General features: G+C 35.2%; 1 protein-coding gene across 1 annotated transcript; it reads left to right on the top strand.

Moving 5' to 3' along the window:
• Nucleotides 1-115: 115 nt before the first annotated feature.
• LOC149079585 (DNA polymerase beta-like) lies at nt 116-17,280 on the top strand. The gene is made up of 13 exons (XM_089240195.1): nt 116-262; nt 1,993-2,117; nt 2,292-2,366; nt 4,046-4,104; nt 4,924-4,973; nt 8,200-8,251; nt 10,587-10,641; nt 11,287-11,359; nt 12,219-12,289; nt 12,432-12,518; nt 14,360-14,418; nt 15,052-15,191; nt 16,940-17,280. The coding sequence occupies exons 1-13, from the start codon at nt 202-204 to the stop codon at nt 17,032-17,034; spliced, it is 1,002 nt and encodes a 333-aa protein (XP_089096321.1). The 5' UTR covers nt 116-201; the 3' UTR covers nt 17,035-17,280.
• Nucleotides 17,281-17,894: the final 614 nt, after the last annotated feature.

The raw sequence follows: 17,894 nt of genomic DNA, 5'->3' as shown, positions 1-17,894 counted from the left end.
CATTGAGAAAAGTAATTATTGATTGTGAAATAAAGTTCTTTTTCCAAAAAAAGTCAACTTTAGATAATTTTTTTTAAATAATTTTATCTGAGTGGTAGAAAAATTGTGGCAACAGCACCTTTGTTTACATTTGTTTTTTTCAAAATTCGTTTATGATGAATTTCTCTAAAACATACGCATTAAAGCGTTTTTGAATTTATTATGGCAACAAAACGCAAAAATCCATCCGGTCCTAACAGCGATATATGTGATTTTTTACTCGGTAAGGAATACAGTTTATCTATTATATCAAATTACATTTATATTACTAATAATTTACTTTAATACTCAAATATACTTCACTGTTTCTCTAATATTAAATCAATTATCATTTTTACATCTTCATTAACTAAGTTTTTGATTGTGTTTGCAGGCATTCAAAAGAGTTATAATGTGATTTATACTCATTCAGTGATCCTCAACGCAGGGCCATGTGTCCCACTTGCTGCCCTGAGATATTCTAATGGGGGTTATAAGTGGAAATCAAGTGGAAGGAGAGCCCCAGCGAGTGTTGAAAGGGACCACATGACCAGAGAAAACCTGGCTCATATGATTGAAACAGGGCCCGAATTTAAAATGGTAACAGCTATAGTATAATGTGATCCCTTTTTTTGGCGATGATTTGGCAAACGGGCGCCCTCGAGGAAAAAAAAAATCTCTACATGCGGAACCTATTTTTGGTGCTACTGAGCACGGTTTTTCTGTTGGTCGACAAAGCATTTTTCACCCTTTCAACTCTATTTGGCACCCCTCCTAGAGCGCTGCCCAACATGGCCGCACGGTCTATCCCTTCTTGGTGGGGGAGGGGCATGCTCTTAACCCATTACTGCGCACTACCCTTCAAAGTTGGAGCTTCAACAAAAAAGTTGTAGGCTGTCTACTTAGGTCTAAAGTGGTACACAGGTATAATTTTGTAAAGATTGCACTTGCCGCTTTGATTTTGTCAGTGTTCTGGGTGTTCCATAAGCGAGAACACTGCGTCACCAGAGCTCTGAAAATTGTCTCTAAGCGAGCATCACAGTGAAGCGCATAAATGAGTAGGCACAGTGCCAGATTTCCCTAAAAGCTAGACAGGCTGCAGCCTAGGACCTCAAAAATCTTGAACTGTTATTTTTGCAGAAATTGCTCAAAGATCAAATTTTAAAACATAGAAGTAGAAAGTTTAGAATTTTGTTACCTCTCACAGTGGCAATTAGTAATTAACAAAGGACAGCTAAAGTTGGATGTATGGTGAATTCTGAGGCTGACACTATATGAGGTGGAAACCTGTTTTAAATGGAATCGAAATATAGTCTTTTCAATGATTAATGCTTTGATTTGCACCTTTATAAAATAGACATCTGTCTACAACGAAATATTTTTGTCTCTTGACGTTCCATTTCATGCAATTTTCACTGTCTGTATGAAGAGTTGGACATATAACAGTCCCCCCCCCCCATTACCTTCAATAGTCTAAGGCCCCATCAAATAATGTCATTAAATCCAGCCATGATCTGGCACCGGGTGCCATAAGCCGTAACTGGGGGTAACCCGTAACATACGGGTCAATAACTGATGAAAGCCATAATTGTGTATGTAAACAAAGACATCAGTTTCGAGATTTATAACTGCATCTATGAAGCTTCAGAATTTGAGAGTGCCATATATCTGTCAAAAGAAGGTAAAAAATTTTTGTTTAACTCAGCCATTTTGAAAGCAGCTTTTGTCTGACTGTTCCCGCCGCCTAAGGGTTAAGGCACTATTTGATGCACTGTTTATTTATTTGAACTCACATAAAATAAAGTTGCAATTTAGCTTACTGCTTAATTACTTAACCCATGCTTATATTCAAAGATGCTGAAAACCAAAATAGGCACAGAGGGCTGGGGGCTCATTGATTGTTTTTGCCTCTGTTAAAATGAAAATTATTAATTCAGGTTCTATCTCATTATAATTATTTCAACATTCTTCTAGAGATTGCTGATTATGAGCGCAATGTTGAACGAAACATATTCAAATACAATGCATATCGAAAAGCTGCATCTGTCCTTACTGATTTGCCAACGAGAGTGGAGTCTGGGAAAGATGCACAGAAACTAGTAATTATTCAATTTAATTATTAAATTTTGCATATAATTCTATATTTTAAATACATTTTTCACAGGAATATGATTTGATTGTTTTGTTATTTTTTGTCAGTCTGTCTATCGATTTACGGCATATTTATATTTAATTCAATTCCTGTTGTTTAAGATGTTTTTTTGTATTTTCAGGATGGTGTTGGTAAGAAAATTGCTGACAAAATCGATGAGTTTTTGGCAACTGGAAAAGTGAAAAAACTTGAAACGGTAACTCAGTTATTTTTCTTATAATTATACAGTAGAACCTTGATTATCCAATGAAATAGAGATACCTACTCATATGTGGGAAAATTAAATTTTCCAGATAATCAAATATACATCAGTTTAAAAAGCTAATAATGCATAAAAAGCAATAATTATAATTCAACATAAGTAGGTAGGAATACACACTAAATATCTGTATTGTACTTTCAACCAATTTGGTCATTTTTGAAAGAAATGGGTATTTTCTGAATATTATGCTGAGGTGAACCCAGAAAGAAAAGTTGTATTGTTTTCGCCAGGACTCAAACCCAGGCCCACTTGCATACAGAGCAAGAATGCTGCCATCTACTCCACTTGAGACACCACTCTGCCTTCCTTATTTCATGCGCTGAAGTAAAGGCATTATTAGCCTATCTCAATTTCAGGAAATCACCTCCAGAGGTAGGATGGTAGAGAAAGAGATAGACTGCTTCTTGTCAGCTTATGATATCGAGGAAACAGATGTTTTCCAGATATTATGCTTAGGTGAACTCAGAAAGAAAAGTCATCTTGTAGGTGGTAGCATGCTTGACCGGTATGCAAAAGAGCATGGGTTTGAGTCCTGGCAGAGACAAGATGACTTTTCTTTCAGAGTTCGCCTCAGCATAATATCCAGAAAATATATGTTTCTTCGATATCTTGGGCTGAGAAAAAGCCATCTATCCCTCTTAGTCATTCTTTGTTTTACAGATGTATCACAAAGTTGTTTTATTTCGACCCTCATTTCTATTCCAAGAGCATCCAATAACTTTGGTATTTTGCAACACATGATCACTGAAAATGTAGATGAAGCTGTTGGTATTGCCCATTTCTTTATAAGACACAAAACTGCAATGCTGTTCTACAGGAGTAATGCATTTGAATGAATTTCATTAATCAAGTAATTAATTATGGTTTTTTACAAGACGGATACATACATTTGAGCTCATTTTCTGATTATACTAACAATGCAGATTTAGGAGAGATGCCATCCACAGCATAAATTTGATGGCATGTGATGTTAATGTTGCCTCTCGATATAACGATAATCTCTCGACAACAGTATTTTTTCCTTGGTTCGCAGAGTATAGTTATAGCAAGGTTATACTGTATTTGTAAATAAGCACTGCTATTTTCAAAAATAAGAACTAATTTTTTTAACATGAAAATTTTTATCTAACTTATGCAACCATCACTCACTCAAACATTTCAGATATCATTCATACCTATTATTTGATTTTAGTAGTCCACAGGTCGAGGTTTTTCATTCCAAACAAGTGACCCTATCCTAATGTGTGAGGGAGAATCTGATCGATGGAAAAAAATGAAATAAAAAATATTGAAATACACGCCGTTATGAAAATTTATTAACTGGCCAATGCCTGATCAATTTCAAGAACTTAGTGATAACGCAGTACAAATTGTAGTCAACTTAAGGAATGTTTAGCCACTTTATGTCAAAGTAGAGAGGTCCCACCCCCTTCAATAAATTTAGTATTGTGACAACCACAGCAGTTATAAATATTGAGTTGCTGAGGTAGTCAAGTTATCAAGGTTATACTGTACTGCATCAATAATTGTATTGATTTGTATTTATTGTATTGAACTTGATTTTCTTCTTTCTGTAGAACTAAGCTCATGTTTTTTCCCCTTTCTTATCAAAGATAAGAGCAGATGACGATAATGCAACCATCAATCTACTCACAAAAGTTTCAGGAATAGGGTTAGTTTTTCTCCTCCTCCATATGCTCTTATAAGTTAATGTTTAAAAGTTATGTTACGTTTATATAGTTGAACTTGGTCAATTCGAAGCTCAAGGACACAGCAAAAAAAGTTTGAATTATGCTATTCATCAATGCAGGATAAATATTTTTCACTAAAACAAATCAGAAACTGTAAAAACAATAAAAATATATTGTATGACTGAATGCTATCGCTTACTATTGCCTTGTTTTCTTGTTGTTGTAACTAGTGTTTGTATAAAAAGTAAACAATCACGAAAATTATTTCATTTGTGAATTTGTATTTTTTACCACCAAACAAGTAACTAGGATTTCAGCACTTCAGCTTTTAAACATTCTGTCTATGGGGAGATCCACATACTCTCACACAAACTTTCTTATCTTCTGAGTAGCCTTTGCATCTGCAATTGGCAGGTGCTAATGAAGTCCAGTAAAAACTGCAGTTTCTTGTGGAGAGTGAAAGACCCATGTATGTGGTACTGATAGCAAAAGTGTTGTTTCTCACAGCCACAACAAAAAAAGACCACAGATGCATAAAAATGTTATGCAGGAATTCAGAGAAAAGAAACATTTTACTAATGACATACCTGAATCAAATGTGGAATAATCCAAAACATGAGGGAAAAAAATCAAACAGGTAATTTTAACATTAAATTGAATGGGAAAACTCAATGGAAATTCTTAGAATTAAAATTATCTAAAAATTTGAATTAACCAAGTTCACTTGTACTGTGATTCCTGAGAAATTTTACACTCATATAGTCATTGTCTGTATTTTATACTTTTGGTTTCTTACTCAGCCCTGCTGCAGCAAAGAAGCTTTTGGATAAGAAGATTACTAGTATTGCAGGTAATATACAATAATACAATCAGCAGTCCAACTAACAAATATATTGTATTATTAATAATTTGATCGAAAAATTGTTTTGCCATGGAAAAAATAGAACATTAGAAAATTTTAATATGCCGGATATATGGATAGGTGATGGTTTTGGCCATTTTGTATACAGCCCTTGTGTAAATTATGAAAATGAAAAAAGAATAACATTGAATATTGTAACTAAAGGCAGACTTTTTAATTTCTGCTGACAAAAAGTAGAGTCCTTCAGGAAGTTCTGTGAATTTTGTCCAACACATTCGAGTCCTATTGTATTAATGTAATAAGCAAATCAAAAGTCACTTGTATAATCATAATAGCAATGATGTCTACACCAGATAGTCAAAGGAGCCAAAATCTGGTTATACAGGAGAGCCACGATATTAGGATTTCCAAATTCCCAACATTTTGAAGCCCTTGAGAACAGGAAATCGTATTTCCAGAGAATTCTCTGGAATTCCCAAAATTACTTATTTGCAGTGAAACCCCATTACCATGACTTCTTCTTCTTATACGACATTATTTTAGGCCTCGGTTACTCTTTATACTTTTTAAAGTTGAAGTATTTCATTTACGTGCCACACAACTTCAATTACACAACGTTTTCATGACGCGAACCCCAAATTTTATAACTTATTGATTAATATTTCAAAAATTCTGGGTCTAAATGAGATTTGTAGCTTCAACTGTACAAAGTGATTCCCCCCCCCCCCAAATTCTACATCACTGGTTTTTTTGGCATTTAAATTCATTCAGATTGAAAGGCTGATAGTCATCCCACTTAAAAGTAAAAAAAAGGAACCCCCACGCTTCTTTCTGCAATCGCTCTTTTATTTTCTTGTAGGATAGCTTAAAAAACGGAGTCAGTTGGGAACAAGTTTTCCCGCCAAAGTGGGCAACATAAAGCCATAAAACTCCCTCCCCCCCCCCCCCCCAATCACTATCAGGTGATTAGACAAGACTGGTTGGGGAGATATTACACAATTATTCTCCATGACAAGGGTGAGGAAAATATATTAGGTATAAAGCATGTTTGACTTTAGAATAGCAGAGAGCTTTCGTCTTTTTCAGAAATGAACGCACTCCACACACAATAATTCGGATAGCTATTGATACCCCCATTACACATTTAGAAATCACACCACCATGCCCTTTTTTCAGATGTTATCTCTTTCGTTCATCTCTCCTGTTTCCACTTCCCCAAAATAGTATTAAGATTTCATGGTAGGGCAGTGTGGGATTAAACTATCTCTGGATGTAGTATGGTTTACACAAACTGAAAGACCCCCCCCTCCCTCCACGGTTTTCTTTTTTTCAATCTATTCTTTCTCCCCTTCCGCATCTCTTTCCCAAGCAATGTTACACTATAGGTATAGAAGATTAATTAAATTTTCAACAAATATTCCCAATGATGGTTTTTTTCATTAACTACTTTATATTTCATTTTCAGTATTAATGTGTCACAACCATAATTTTCCCGATTTCCCTGGAATTTTTCTCGGATTTTTTGAGAATGGGGAACCGCAAAAAATTCCAGAGAATGGGTTTTCTCTCCCAGAGAAAGCCTATACGTTATCATTCTCCTCTACTTTTAGGCTCAATGGGAGTTACGATAATTTGATTCTTTCCGCAGCATGAGACAGTGATATCCAATGTTTCATGATGATAATTATAATTCAATATAAAATGCTTTATACAGTCATTGCCATAAAAATTTACGCACCCAGAAGAAGTCGTCAAAATGAAACGAAATTTTGCACATGTAAGTACTACGTTGATATAAGTAAGTAATTAGAAAATCCAAGATAAAGGATCATTTATTGCAGAAAAAAGTACAGATGAACAGAAGTTTTAGTACTCTGTTGGACCCCCTCTAGCGCGAATGCACGATGCGGTACGAGCGAGCATTGAGGCATACAAGTTCCGTATGATGTCCTGAGACATCTCGTTCCACAGTTGCTGTAAATGCGCCTCTAGTTCGACCAACCTCATAGGGTGTCCAACTTGCCGTCCCAAATGATCCCAGATATGCTCGATTGGTGACAAATCTGGGGATAGAGCAGGCCATGGAAGGATGGTAATGTGGCGGAGGCAGTCTTGTGACATCCTTGCTGTGTGTGGCCTAGCATTGTCTTGTTGAAAAATTTCTCCTGGGAGCCCTGCCATGAGTGGCAACACATGTGGCTGAAGGATGTTATGGACGTACCGCTGGGCTGTCATTGTGCTCTGGATCAATATTAGGGGTGACCGTGTATCGTAAGCAATGGCACCCCATACCATGACACCAGCTGTGGGAGCGGTGTGTCGCTGTAAAGCGAAGGCAGGATTGAAGCGTTCACCACGGGGCTTCCACACACGAACACGATTGTCATCACTGCTCAAGTTGAATCTCGATTCATCGCTGAAGACGACCTGGTTCCATTCCGTTGCAGTCCAATCCTGTCGTGCTCGACACCACTCCAAACGGAGGCGTTGGTGGGTGGGTGTCATTGGCAGCACACGTAATGGGCGCCGCGATACCAGATGTCCTTCAGCCAGGCGCCTTGCGATGGTTCGAGAAGACACAGGGGCCCGTAGTGAAGCTGCTGCCTGTGTCTGGATAGCGGCCAATGAGGCAGTTGGCTCTATGCGTGCGTTTCGGATGATGTGACTGTCTTCTCGACGACTGGTCTGTCGAGGGCGTCCTGAACCTGGTCGCCGTGTAAATGCCGTCTCTTCTGTCCACTGGTCCCGACACCTCCTCACAGTAAAATCAGAACGGCCTAGTTGACAAGCTACTCGCCGAGCTGACCACGCTTCCATCATCCCGATGATTCTTCCCCTATCAAACTCTGACAACTGCTCATATGGTCTTCGACGGCGGCGTAACGGCATGTCTACCTCAGCATTTCCTTTGCAAACGATTAAATACACTCCAGCAAGCTCTGCTTACCTGTTTTATACTCCAAGGAGAACAAAGTTCAATGCCCTCTAGTGGCATTACGCAATGCGCAATCACGCTGCATTTCTAATCATTTGCATATCTGCCTGACATGTACATTCAGGCCAACTTTCGTTTCGATCCCACAATTATTTCTTGGTGCGCAAATTTTTATGGCAATGAGTGTAAATGCAAAAATTGGATTGGAGTTAGGTTTCTCTGTCTCTCAGGTATTTATAATATAAAAAATTATAATTATAAAAGACGTTTCTTTTATAGATCTGAGAAAGCATCAAGAACTATTGAATCATCATCAGCAGATTGGATTGAAGTAAGTTTATGAATTTGACCATGATCATTATGCACATAGCTCCGAAAATATATGTTTGAACTTTCCAAGACACCAGATCAAGAAGCTGTGTCTACCCTCTCAATGACAGCCTGTATTGGTCTGATCAGTATGCATGGATTATTCATGTGAGAAAGATATATGCTATAAAACCCCCGGATGCAAAAAGCTGTGGTACATGAACAAATCTGGCCCCCAAAGCTATTATAAAAATATTCCATTACTCTAAAATAGTGATTCTCAACCTATGCTCCGCGGCCACTCCAGAAAAGTAAAATTGATCTTTAAATTCAAATAAATGAATGAAAAAATTGCCCATGGGGCTCCGCCATACAAATTATATACTAAAAAGAGCTTCATGAGTCAAAAAGATTGAGAACCTCTGCTCTAAAAATATGATATAAGGTAGTGATGGGCAAACTACGGCCCTCTTAGAGGTTCTATCCATCCCACCACATATTTCAAAATAATGCTACAGAAATTTTCAATTTCAGTGCTTAAGAAAAAAATCATTTAAGGGGAAGCTCTTTTTTTTTGTATACAGGAAACATAATTGTGAGAATTTAAATAGAAATTGATTTAAAAACTTTTGCATATGCAAAAAAATTAAACACACATGCAATAAATATGCATAAAGTTATCAAAGTATACTTATTTAGTTTTTGGCAGTCATAAAGAATAAACAATTGTCTCTCATTTGCAAACAGTGGCAGTCTTCAAAGCAGCATTAGAATTTAAAAAAATTTAAAATGTATACGAAAACCTACTGGTCCACAGACATCAAGACTGGTCCGCTAAACGAAATCTGTTCTAAATAATAATAATTAATCTTTCTAAATACATTAGCATTCAGAAGAGTGATATACCACCAACGGGGTGCAAAAAGCCATAAAAAATCCACTGCGGATTGGTGATTCTCCCGTAGGAGTTTTTTCCGCGATCAATCTATCACCATGGGGAGAAGAGCGCAATGTTTTTTGCTACTGTTCCCATGGACCACCACACTATTTTCTCGGTGGTCTGATTGTTTAATCAGTGGAAGCCAGTGGAACTCCAATGATTTTGGACGATGTTTAAATTATACAACACATTCCACTACTTTATTTCTAAGCATAAAAATTCCAATTTATAAATCAATGTTTTTTCTGCCTGCTCTGAAAAAAGTTTGCAGCTCACTGATATGACACTTGGGGGTTAATATATGTACAATATGTGCGCATATCACATTAACCCATGTGTTTTGTATCATATTTTGAGAGCCAATTGGGAATGTACATTATACATGCTTAATTATGAGTATGCAAGAAAGACCTCAGCGCTAACAGCACCAATCAAAAACAAGTATGATTGTAATCAGTATTTTTCATTAATATTCACCCTCAAAGAAGTCATTTAGATATTATACAGCAAATTAGAGTAATTCTGGGAAAAATATGAAATGCAAACGATAAAATTTTGTGCATTCACACTATAAAGCATTTACTGAAAATTATTGATTTTGAAGAAAAAAAATTATGTACCTATAAATATTTCAGTACGTAGTTCAGTGAAATTCATTGAATGATGCTCAAGGGACCAGAGAAAAGTATCATTATAGTTATAGAATTAAATAATACTATAAGAGGTGTGCCAAGACTAGAGAAAAATATTGTTATAGAGGGTATCATGATATAGAATGTTGATTGTATTACAAAACATAGGTTGGCATGTTGATATTGAAGATCAAAATACATTCATTAAATTGAAAGATTATTGATCATCACTGTTGGAGAGTTGACATGTCCTTTCAGTGCCTGCACGGCATGTGTGTGTGTGTGTTGCTTTTCAATATGACATTGGAATCTGAGTTATTTTTCAATCTGTCTATGCTTGAATACTGAATAGTTGAATACTTATTTTTAATTCAATTTATACTGTTTATGAATTACTCAATGTTGTAACGTATTTATGAGTGCAATGACATTGGAACTCCCCCCCATAATTGATTCATAAATGAAAATCTACTATATAATGATTGCACCAACCGTCTACAGATCTAAAACACTCGAATGCCTCTGTCTGAGTGAATGTGTGAAATTGAATGATTTATGTATTCAGAACAGGGGGTTCTTAACCTTATGTGTCTCATATATTGGTTATGCCAATAAGATGAAGGCCACAGATCCCTTTGCAGAATATTTTCACAATAATATCATGAAAATTTATCTTCTCATTCAATCTCCTACATTCCCTTTAAATCTTCCCAAAGACCCCTGGTTAATTACAGGTTTACATTATTTTCATTCAAAACATCAACTCATAAATATCAAATTTATAGGTATTTTGAAGACTTTGAGAAGAAGATTCCAAGAGAAGAAGTGGAAAAAATTGAGGTAATTTGGAACAAAAAATTTTATTTGTTACCTGATCAATGAGTTTTATTTTCTCAAAATGAATTTTTCTGCTCAGTGGATTGTCGATTTGAGCACTTCAACATAAAAACAACATCTCTTTCTTGTGGGGGGAGGGGGACCTTTGTGTAAGATAATTTATCTGTAATCAATTACACATTAAGATATCATTTAAGCTGTGCAGCAACACAATTGGCCTTCAAGCACAAAATGAGACTTTGCTACGTCAGATTTTTTCGGGTGATTCTGTTCTCTTCTTTAAGGTAAAGGGATTGTGCATTGAGAATCACTTATCAGCAACTGATAGTGATTCACATTTGGTTGCTTCTTCTGGAAAAAAATAGAATCATCTGAGCATCTGAGATGATGTAGCCAAATCTCATCTCATGCTTGGAGGACTATAGTCACACAGACATCGTGAATATCACTCATTAGAAATGTTTCTGTAAAGTCTCTGTCTTTCCTCTAGAGTACTGGAGCAAGTTTAATTTATCTCTTATGTGTTTTGTCTTCAGCGTTAAGCTAGCTTTTGTGGTTCATTTTCTGCAAGTGTTGTGTCCTTATCACTGTGCAGCTTTATCTGCAATAAATATTTTATTAATGTTCCTGATTTTTTCTTTCGATTAGGCCATAATTTCAAAAGAAGTTCATTCAATGAGTAAGAAATATGTTGTCACAGTGTGCGGAAGCTATAGGCGAGGTAATTTTTTTAAACATTTGCTAGCAATCAGCCATTATGTCAGCATTGAGGGAGGGGGGGGGGTTAGATTTTCTGACTTTTCAGGACGGGGGATGTGAATTATGATTTGGTCATCAAACACTTTATAAAAATATTTTTAATGGCATCTTTACTTTACATATTTATTTACTATTCTCCGGAAAAACTTGACCAAGCGTGGTGTTGGCAAACCTTATGCTGTAGTCAAGACCACGATAATTCCAGGAAATTATTCTCGTTGATATCTAAATAGGAAGGAATTACCCCGAAATTACTAAAACGGCTGGTTTAAAATAACCATTTCACCGTGATGGGGGGGAGAGAGAGAGAGAGAAAAAAATGTATATATATATATATATATATACCAACTTTTGACAATTATTCAGAATCATGTCTTTTGCTATCAAACTTTGGCCAGGGATTACCAACACTTTGCGAACTGGCCGGGTCAATATGTAATGAAATTGGCCAATTCATGAAGTGGCCTTCCCCGTTGCGAATTTCTGGCTTTGGCAGTGACATATATTTATTTGTGGGGTGGGGGGGGGGGTGAAGTGCCCCTATGCCCAATATACTGTAGGCTTTGAGATACAGCTTTTGATCCCAATATGCTGTAGGAGGTGGGTGCATATATATATATATATATATATATACTTGTATATATATATATATATATATAGGTGACAAAATTTTGCTGATAGGGTGAAATGTCAAAAATGGCCAAAATCTGCTGACGTAGTACTTGAATAGCCCCCCAATAGGATATTCATGTGGGCTTTTGCACATAATTTCATTGTTGTGGGAATTTTTAGCTAAATTTTTTTTTGATTCTTTTATGAAGGGGTTATGGAAAGTGGAGATGTAGATATTCTTCTGACTCGCAAGGATTACACCTCAACTGATGAAAATAAGGTAAGTTTTGTTTGTTTTATCTATTACATGGGCTCGAAAATTATAGCTGTACAGGATGGGCATTTTTATATGTAAAAATTATTGCTATGTATGGTGTATATGATTCTTCCATTCTTCTTATTTTATGAATTTGCCTTTACAGCCTCATTATTTGAAAGATGTTGTGAAGGGATTAGAAGATGTAGGCCTCCTTCAAGAGACTTTATCTTGTGGTGATTCAAAATACATGGTAATTTTTTTTCCTTGCAACATTTTTATGAAACAGATTAATTTTTATTATAACTTTTGAGTTTTGTTGTCTAGTGAAGTAATAATTACATAATAATAATGCAATTATAAATTTAAAATTATGATACAATTAATATTTACATACACAATTAGTTTTTGCAATGTTGAGATGTGTGAGTATCATGATAGGCTCACATTGTGAGGGATTGGGCTCAATGTCCCACAGGTGGCACATTAATGGTGAGCTGAAGTTTGTTTTCCAACTTTGTAGCAAGAATTCAAGCTGGGCTGCCATTTATAAAATTGCTTGCTCTCCAGCAAGGACAACAATAAAAACTGACTGTTCAACATGATGCTTACAAAAATACAATTTGAGAATTTGCCATTTTAACTTCCAGTGTAGAGTGTCATGCAGTTGATGCTCTCGTAGCCTTTCAAACCCTGGTAGTACCTTTCATGGTCTCCTGGAAATGTGCTCACCACTTTAAGTGTTCCCCTAGTTATCCTCGAGAGGCATACATTTCTTACCTCTAGAAATGCATGCACACCTTCAACAAATGAGAGGCTTGTATTCTTCCCTTGTATATTGTGCAATATTAAATATTTCCCACTTATTATTTTAATCATTCTGACTCTCAGTGCTGGTTATTTTTTACATGTTCCTGAATGTCTCGTCATGTACATCCCCACTTACTAAAACACTGTTTACTTAGCAGAACAGGATTAAACAGTATGAGCTATTAGAGCAGAGGTCTTCGACCTTTCAGACACAGTGATCTACCAACTTATATAATTTATTCACATCTTAATATAGAAGGGGCCAATGTGGGTTGCCCCAAGTTAATTAGGGACAAAAATAATTGAAGGTTTTCATTTATACTAAAATTATTTATTTTATTAATTATCAATTTTGATCAGTTCTCAAATAATTTTTACAATAATTCTGAAATTTTTTTTGATAAATTAGTGATTGCATTAATTTATTCTGAGATTAACTTCATTTAAAATCACTTTGAATTATTTTTTATTTATTTCGATAATTCTGAAACTATTTTCCTTCTCAATATATCTTGAAATCATTTCTTTCAATAATCATGCAACTGATTTTTTATTTATTGTGAAATAATTTCTATCAGAAATTACAAAATTATTTCTCTCTCATTGATTTATAAGTTATTTTTTTCACTAATTCTGAAATTATTTGTTTCAAAAATTCTATAAAATGACTTCTCTCAGTAATTCTGAGTTTTCATCAATTTGTTCTGGAATTATTTCTTTCATTTATTCTAGAAGTATTTTCTTTCATGAATTCCCAAATTATTTCTTTCATTAGTTCAAAAAAAATTTCTGTATATGTGCATACATATGGTTGAACACCTGTTTGCTTTTTTTTTTAACATCAGAATATTACCACTACATGCCTGTGGCCACCATAATTTATTAATTCATATTCTGTATAGGAAGTTTACATGTAATCATATACTTTCTTGATGAAACTTTTTTTTCACTAACTTTGTTATGTATATATTTATTTATCATTATTATTATCATATGCTGCATGTTTCGTATTAAGTTTTGATCGCCGGTGAGGGTGAATTGGCGTCTTGGTAATTTTTCCCCCTCTGTATTTAGCATTTCTTAATTAATAAAGTGTTGTTTGTATTTTTAAACTGGCTGATTTTGTAAAGATGGAATGGGACTAATACACTTACATTTGAGCAAATGTAATCAATAAGTTTATTGGTTTTTTTTTGTTAAGTTTTGCAAAAGATTTTTTATCAAACTTTTCAAGTGTAATCTCTGCCTCATAAAATTAGACAAAATTTTCCAAACATTTTTCAGGGTGTGTGCCACTTAAAAGAAAAAAGTAGAAGGTATCCCTACAGACGGATTGACATCAGGCAAGTTGACAGCTTGTTTCTCCCATTTGAAAAAGTCTCTCAACAAAGAGCAAGCAGATTTTCAACACTATACACAAAAAACATGAGAATTCTGATATTTGCCTCTTTCATTTTAGTATGGGAAAACAGATGGCAGCACTTCTTGAACAGGATCTGTTTAACTCGAGGAGCCCTTTTTCGTATATTATTTATATGGCGGTACCCTCTAGGCCTCTTTTTTTTTTCTTTCTTAAATTTATTGATTTATTTTATTATTCGTTATTCTCGAGTGGCCACGGAGTCCCTGGGAAGTGTACACGGAGCAGAGAACTAGCGCTTATATCCCAGGAGGAACAGAGCCTGGGTCGTGTCTGGTCTGACAGACAGTTGAGAACCGCTGTGCTAGGGCTACATATTAATCATATCTCTGGCATTATAAATGTGTTACGGCTGCATATTTATGCACACAGTTTCTAGTGTGTACAGATTTGGTAGAAAGTTTCTTGTGGAATGTTTATGAGATGTGATGTAATAGAAAAAAAAAGTTTTTCTGTGTAATCTTAATTGAAGACTCTCGTTGGTCATGCTTTCTTTCAGATTTGTAATTACTTTCTGCTCATACGTTTTAATACTTTTGTTTTTTTCATATCGCAGGCTGTTCCCTCATGACCAGTATTTCTGCGCAGTTTTATATTTTACAGGTAGTAACCTGTTCAACCAAAAAATGAGAGCACATGCGCTGGAGCAAGGTTTTACCATCAACGAGTATTGCATTCGTCCTTTAGGTAGCAGAGGTTCGTGTGGTTGTAGTTCATTACACTCATAATCTAAATTCAATATATATATAATTTATATGCATATCACCAAAGCACATAAAAATGTAAACCTATCAACAAAATTTTCAGACTAGCCTTAACCCTCTAAGCAGTACAGCAGAAATCACTAAGCCCGCTTCAAAATGCAGTATCTTTTATCGGGCTGATCCAATTAATCAGGTCCTTAATCGATCAATTGTTGATCGCAGTTGAAAATTTTAATTGAGTTAATCAACTTGATTGAAAATTGAACAATTGAAATTTGATTAAAAAAATTTTGAAAATTTTGTAAATTAATTTGACTTGTTTGACTAAACTGTTTACGTGTCTTATAAATTATGTCAAAAACACCAACGAAACTCGTTGGTAGAGTAATAAAATTGCATGGTTTCTGGCATTAGTTCCCTTTGTCTGTGATTTCAATTTTGTGTGTGCACGACACTCAAAACCTAGATTTTCTCTGCTTACCAACTGTAGAATTATTTTTTTGCTCAGTTGAAAGCCTGATATGTAAGAAAATAATGGTTCCCCTACATCATCCAGCAGGACCCCAAGGCTAGGATCTTTGACGACTTCTGGGCCTAGTGAATTTCTAGCGTGAAGAAACAAAAAATGATAAGAATATTCTCGTTCCCTGTCCATGGATAAAATAAATAAAAAAGATGAAGATTCCTTTCATTTTGCAACATTGTGTCAGTGAATGCAATGCAGTAAAAGTGCAAAGATCCAGAGAAACACTAAATGAATTGAATAAAGTACGACCACAAGCTTTTTCAAAATGTACCATTAAATGGTACAAAATGGGTACTGGGAAAAGCAAACCCCATGACAAGACATCTGTTCCCTCAGTATTAATATTCGCTTAAGAAAACTTTATTTCGCCATGTGTTTTGCAACCATTTTAGTTAAGTATCTCTAAAGTGGTTGAAATAACAACTACTGTCATTCTAAGTAGAACTTGACTACCACTAAACTAAGAAACCTAGAGCATTTATATTTTAAAAATGTAAGAGCTTTAACAAGATGAGAAAAGTCATGAAGCGTGAAATAAACCTTTTGGATGAAATCGCATGTCAAAGTAGCTTTTCTGTCAAAATGACCCCATCTGTTAGTCTAGTGTTAATCTATTCCTATATTTGTTTCCATCTAGCGAATAGGGGAGTGAAATAAATAGAATATATTTTTATAGCATCAGCTAATATATACTTTTGAAAAATGTCAGTCACATTCGATTAATCAATTAAAAAAAATTTATGAATTCATTCCGATTTTCAGCAGGTGCAAAGTAAGAGGAGGGTGTTTCATATTGTGAGAAATAAACTTTAAAAATATCTGGGCTTGTGTGTGTGTCAAATCTAAAATAAGAGGCTTTTCAGGGTGCAAGATATCTTGTCAATGACACTTAAAGGGTTAATGTAAAGCAGAGGCGCCGACATAAGGAAAACATTGACGGAGGGGGATAAAATCGCCATTCGTGTCGTATATACAGGACTCAAGCTTGTACGCACAAGATGGAATGGTGCTTTGAATTGTATAATCATGAAATATTGGCAAGGCTGAACTTCCCTCACAAAATTTGTTAGAGGTGCTCAAATAGCAAACATTTGTGTTTGCTATTTGAGTAAACTTTGTCTACCACAAAATTTCAGTGTTTTAAAGACACTCCTTGATGCAAGTTCGGTTTGAAATTAGCAGTTTCTAAATTATTTCTTCAATTTATGTTCTAGGTACTCCTGGTGAACCATTGCCTGTTAGTTCTGAGAGGGATATTTTTGAGTATATAGACTACCCATACAAGAAGCCCAAAGACAGAAATTTATAGAATTATACGTGTACCATCACCAAAAAGATATTTTGTGCATTTGAATTTGTGTTCATTATTGTACTATATTCACACAATCTTAGTTTGATCCGATTGTGATAAAACTATTAATAACTCATGCATTTGTATATACAATATACACAGGTTATTTATATGTATTTTGTTATAAGAGTGGTGTTTATATAATGGTTCCCCCCACCCTGCTTTGTTTTGAAAAATTAAGATTAAATAAGAATGATTTTTTTTACCTTTCGGATATATTGTGATTTAATAAATTTTTCATTGCACTCTATAACATTTCAATCTTCAGTTTCCGCTAAGGTATTTGAATAATTATTAATGTCTAATCCAAAGATTTTCAATAAGAAAAACAAATAATACTCGGAAAGCAGTGAAAGTACAGTTTTGGTAGTGGGGCAATCTATTGAAGAAACAGGCAAGTGAACCTTTGTCGAACTTCCTGACTAATCTTCAAGATTACGAATAATATTTTGACACTATATAAAGAAGCTCGGATGTGTAAAAGTAGAATTCCTGACTCTGGATTTGAACCAGATATGGTTCAAATTATTTCTGGTACATGGGGCAACCAATTCACTGGAGCACAATACCAACTACCCAGAGCAAGGTCAAGGGCAGAAAACGCTCTAGTGCACAGGTTTTGCAACTGTTGTGCCGCAGAACCCTGGGGTTCTGTGACAGTTTCTTTGGGGTTTCACATGATCAAACTCCATGGAACTCTTACAAATTCCTGATCCCAGAGAGCCATCAAAGAAGAAAACTTGTTGCTGATATTTACAAGACTATCTTTTGTTTTGAATTTTAACGAGATAGTTTGTGTGTGTCGCATTAAAAAAAAT

This window comes from Pholcus phalangioides, unplaced genomic scaffold, assembly GCF_987345545.1.
Source record: "Pholcus phalangioides strain wild (caught in Gottingen) unplaced genomic scaffold, Ppha-v1.0 ptg000012l_1, whole genome shotgun sequence".
In the NCBI taxonomy this organism is placed as follows: domain Eukaryota; kingdom Metazoa; phylum Arthropoda; class Arachnida; order Araneae; family Pholcidae; genus Pholcus; species Pholcus phalangioides.
The sequence above is the reverse complement of the archived record's forward strand: the minus strand, read 5'-3'. Positions and strand labels throughout refer to the sequence as shown.

Excerpts from the sequence above, each read along its gene's own strand:
- LOC149079585 (XM_089240195.1), top strand. The coding sequence starts at position 202 with ATGGCAACAAAACGCAAAAATCCATCCGGTCCTAACAGCGATATATGT. Across the intron at positions 263-1,992 it reads TATATGTGATTTTTTACTCG|AGATTGCTGATTATGAGCGC; the intron begins GTAAGGAATACA and ends ACATTCTTCTAG. Across the intron at positions 12,290-12,431 it reads CCTCAACTGATGAAAATAAG|CCTCATTATTTGAAAGATGT; the intron begins GTAAGTTTTGTT and ends TTGCCTTTACAG.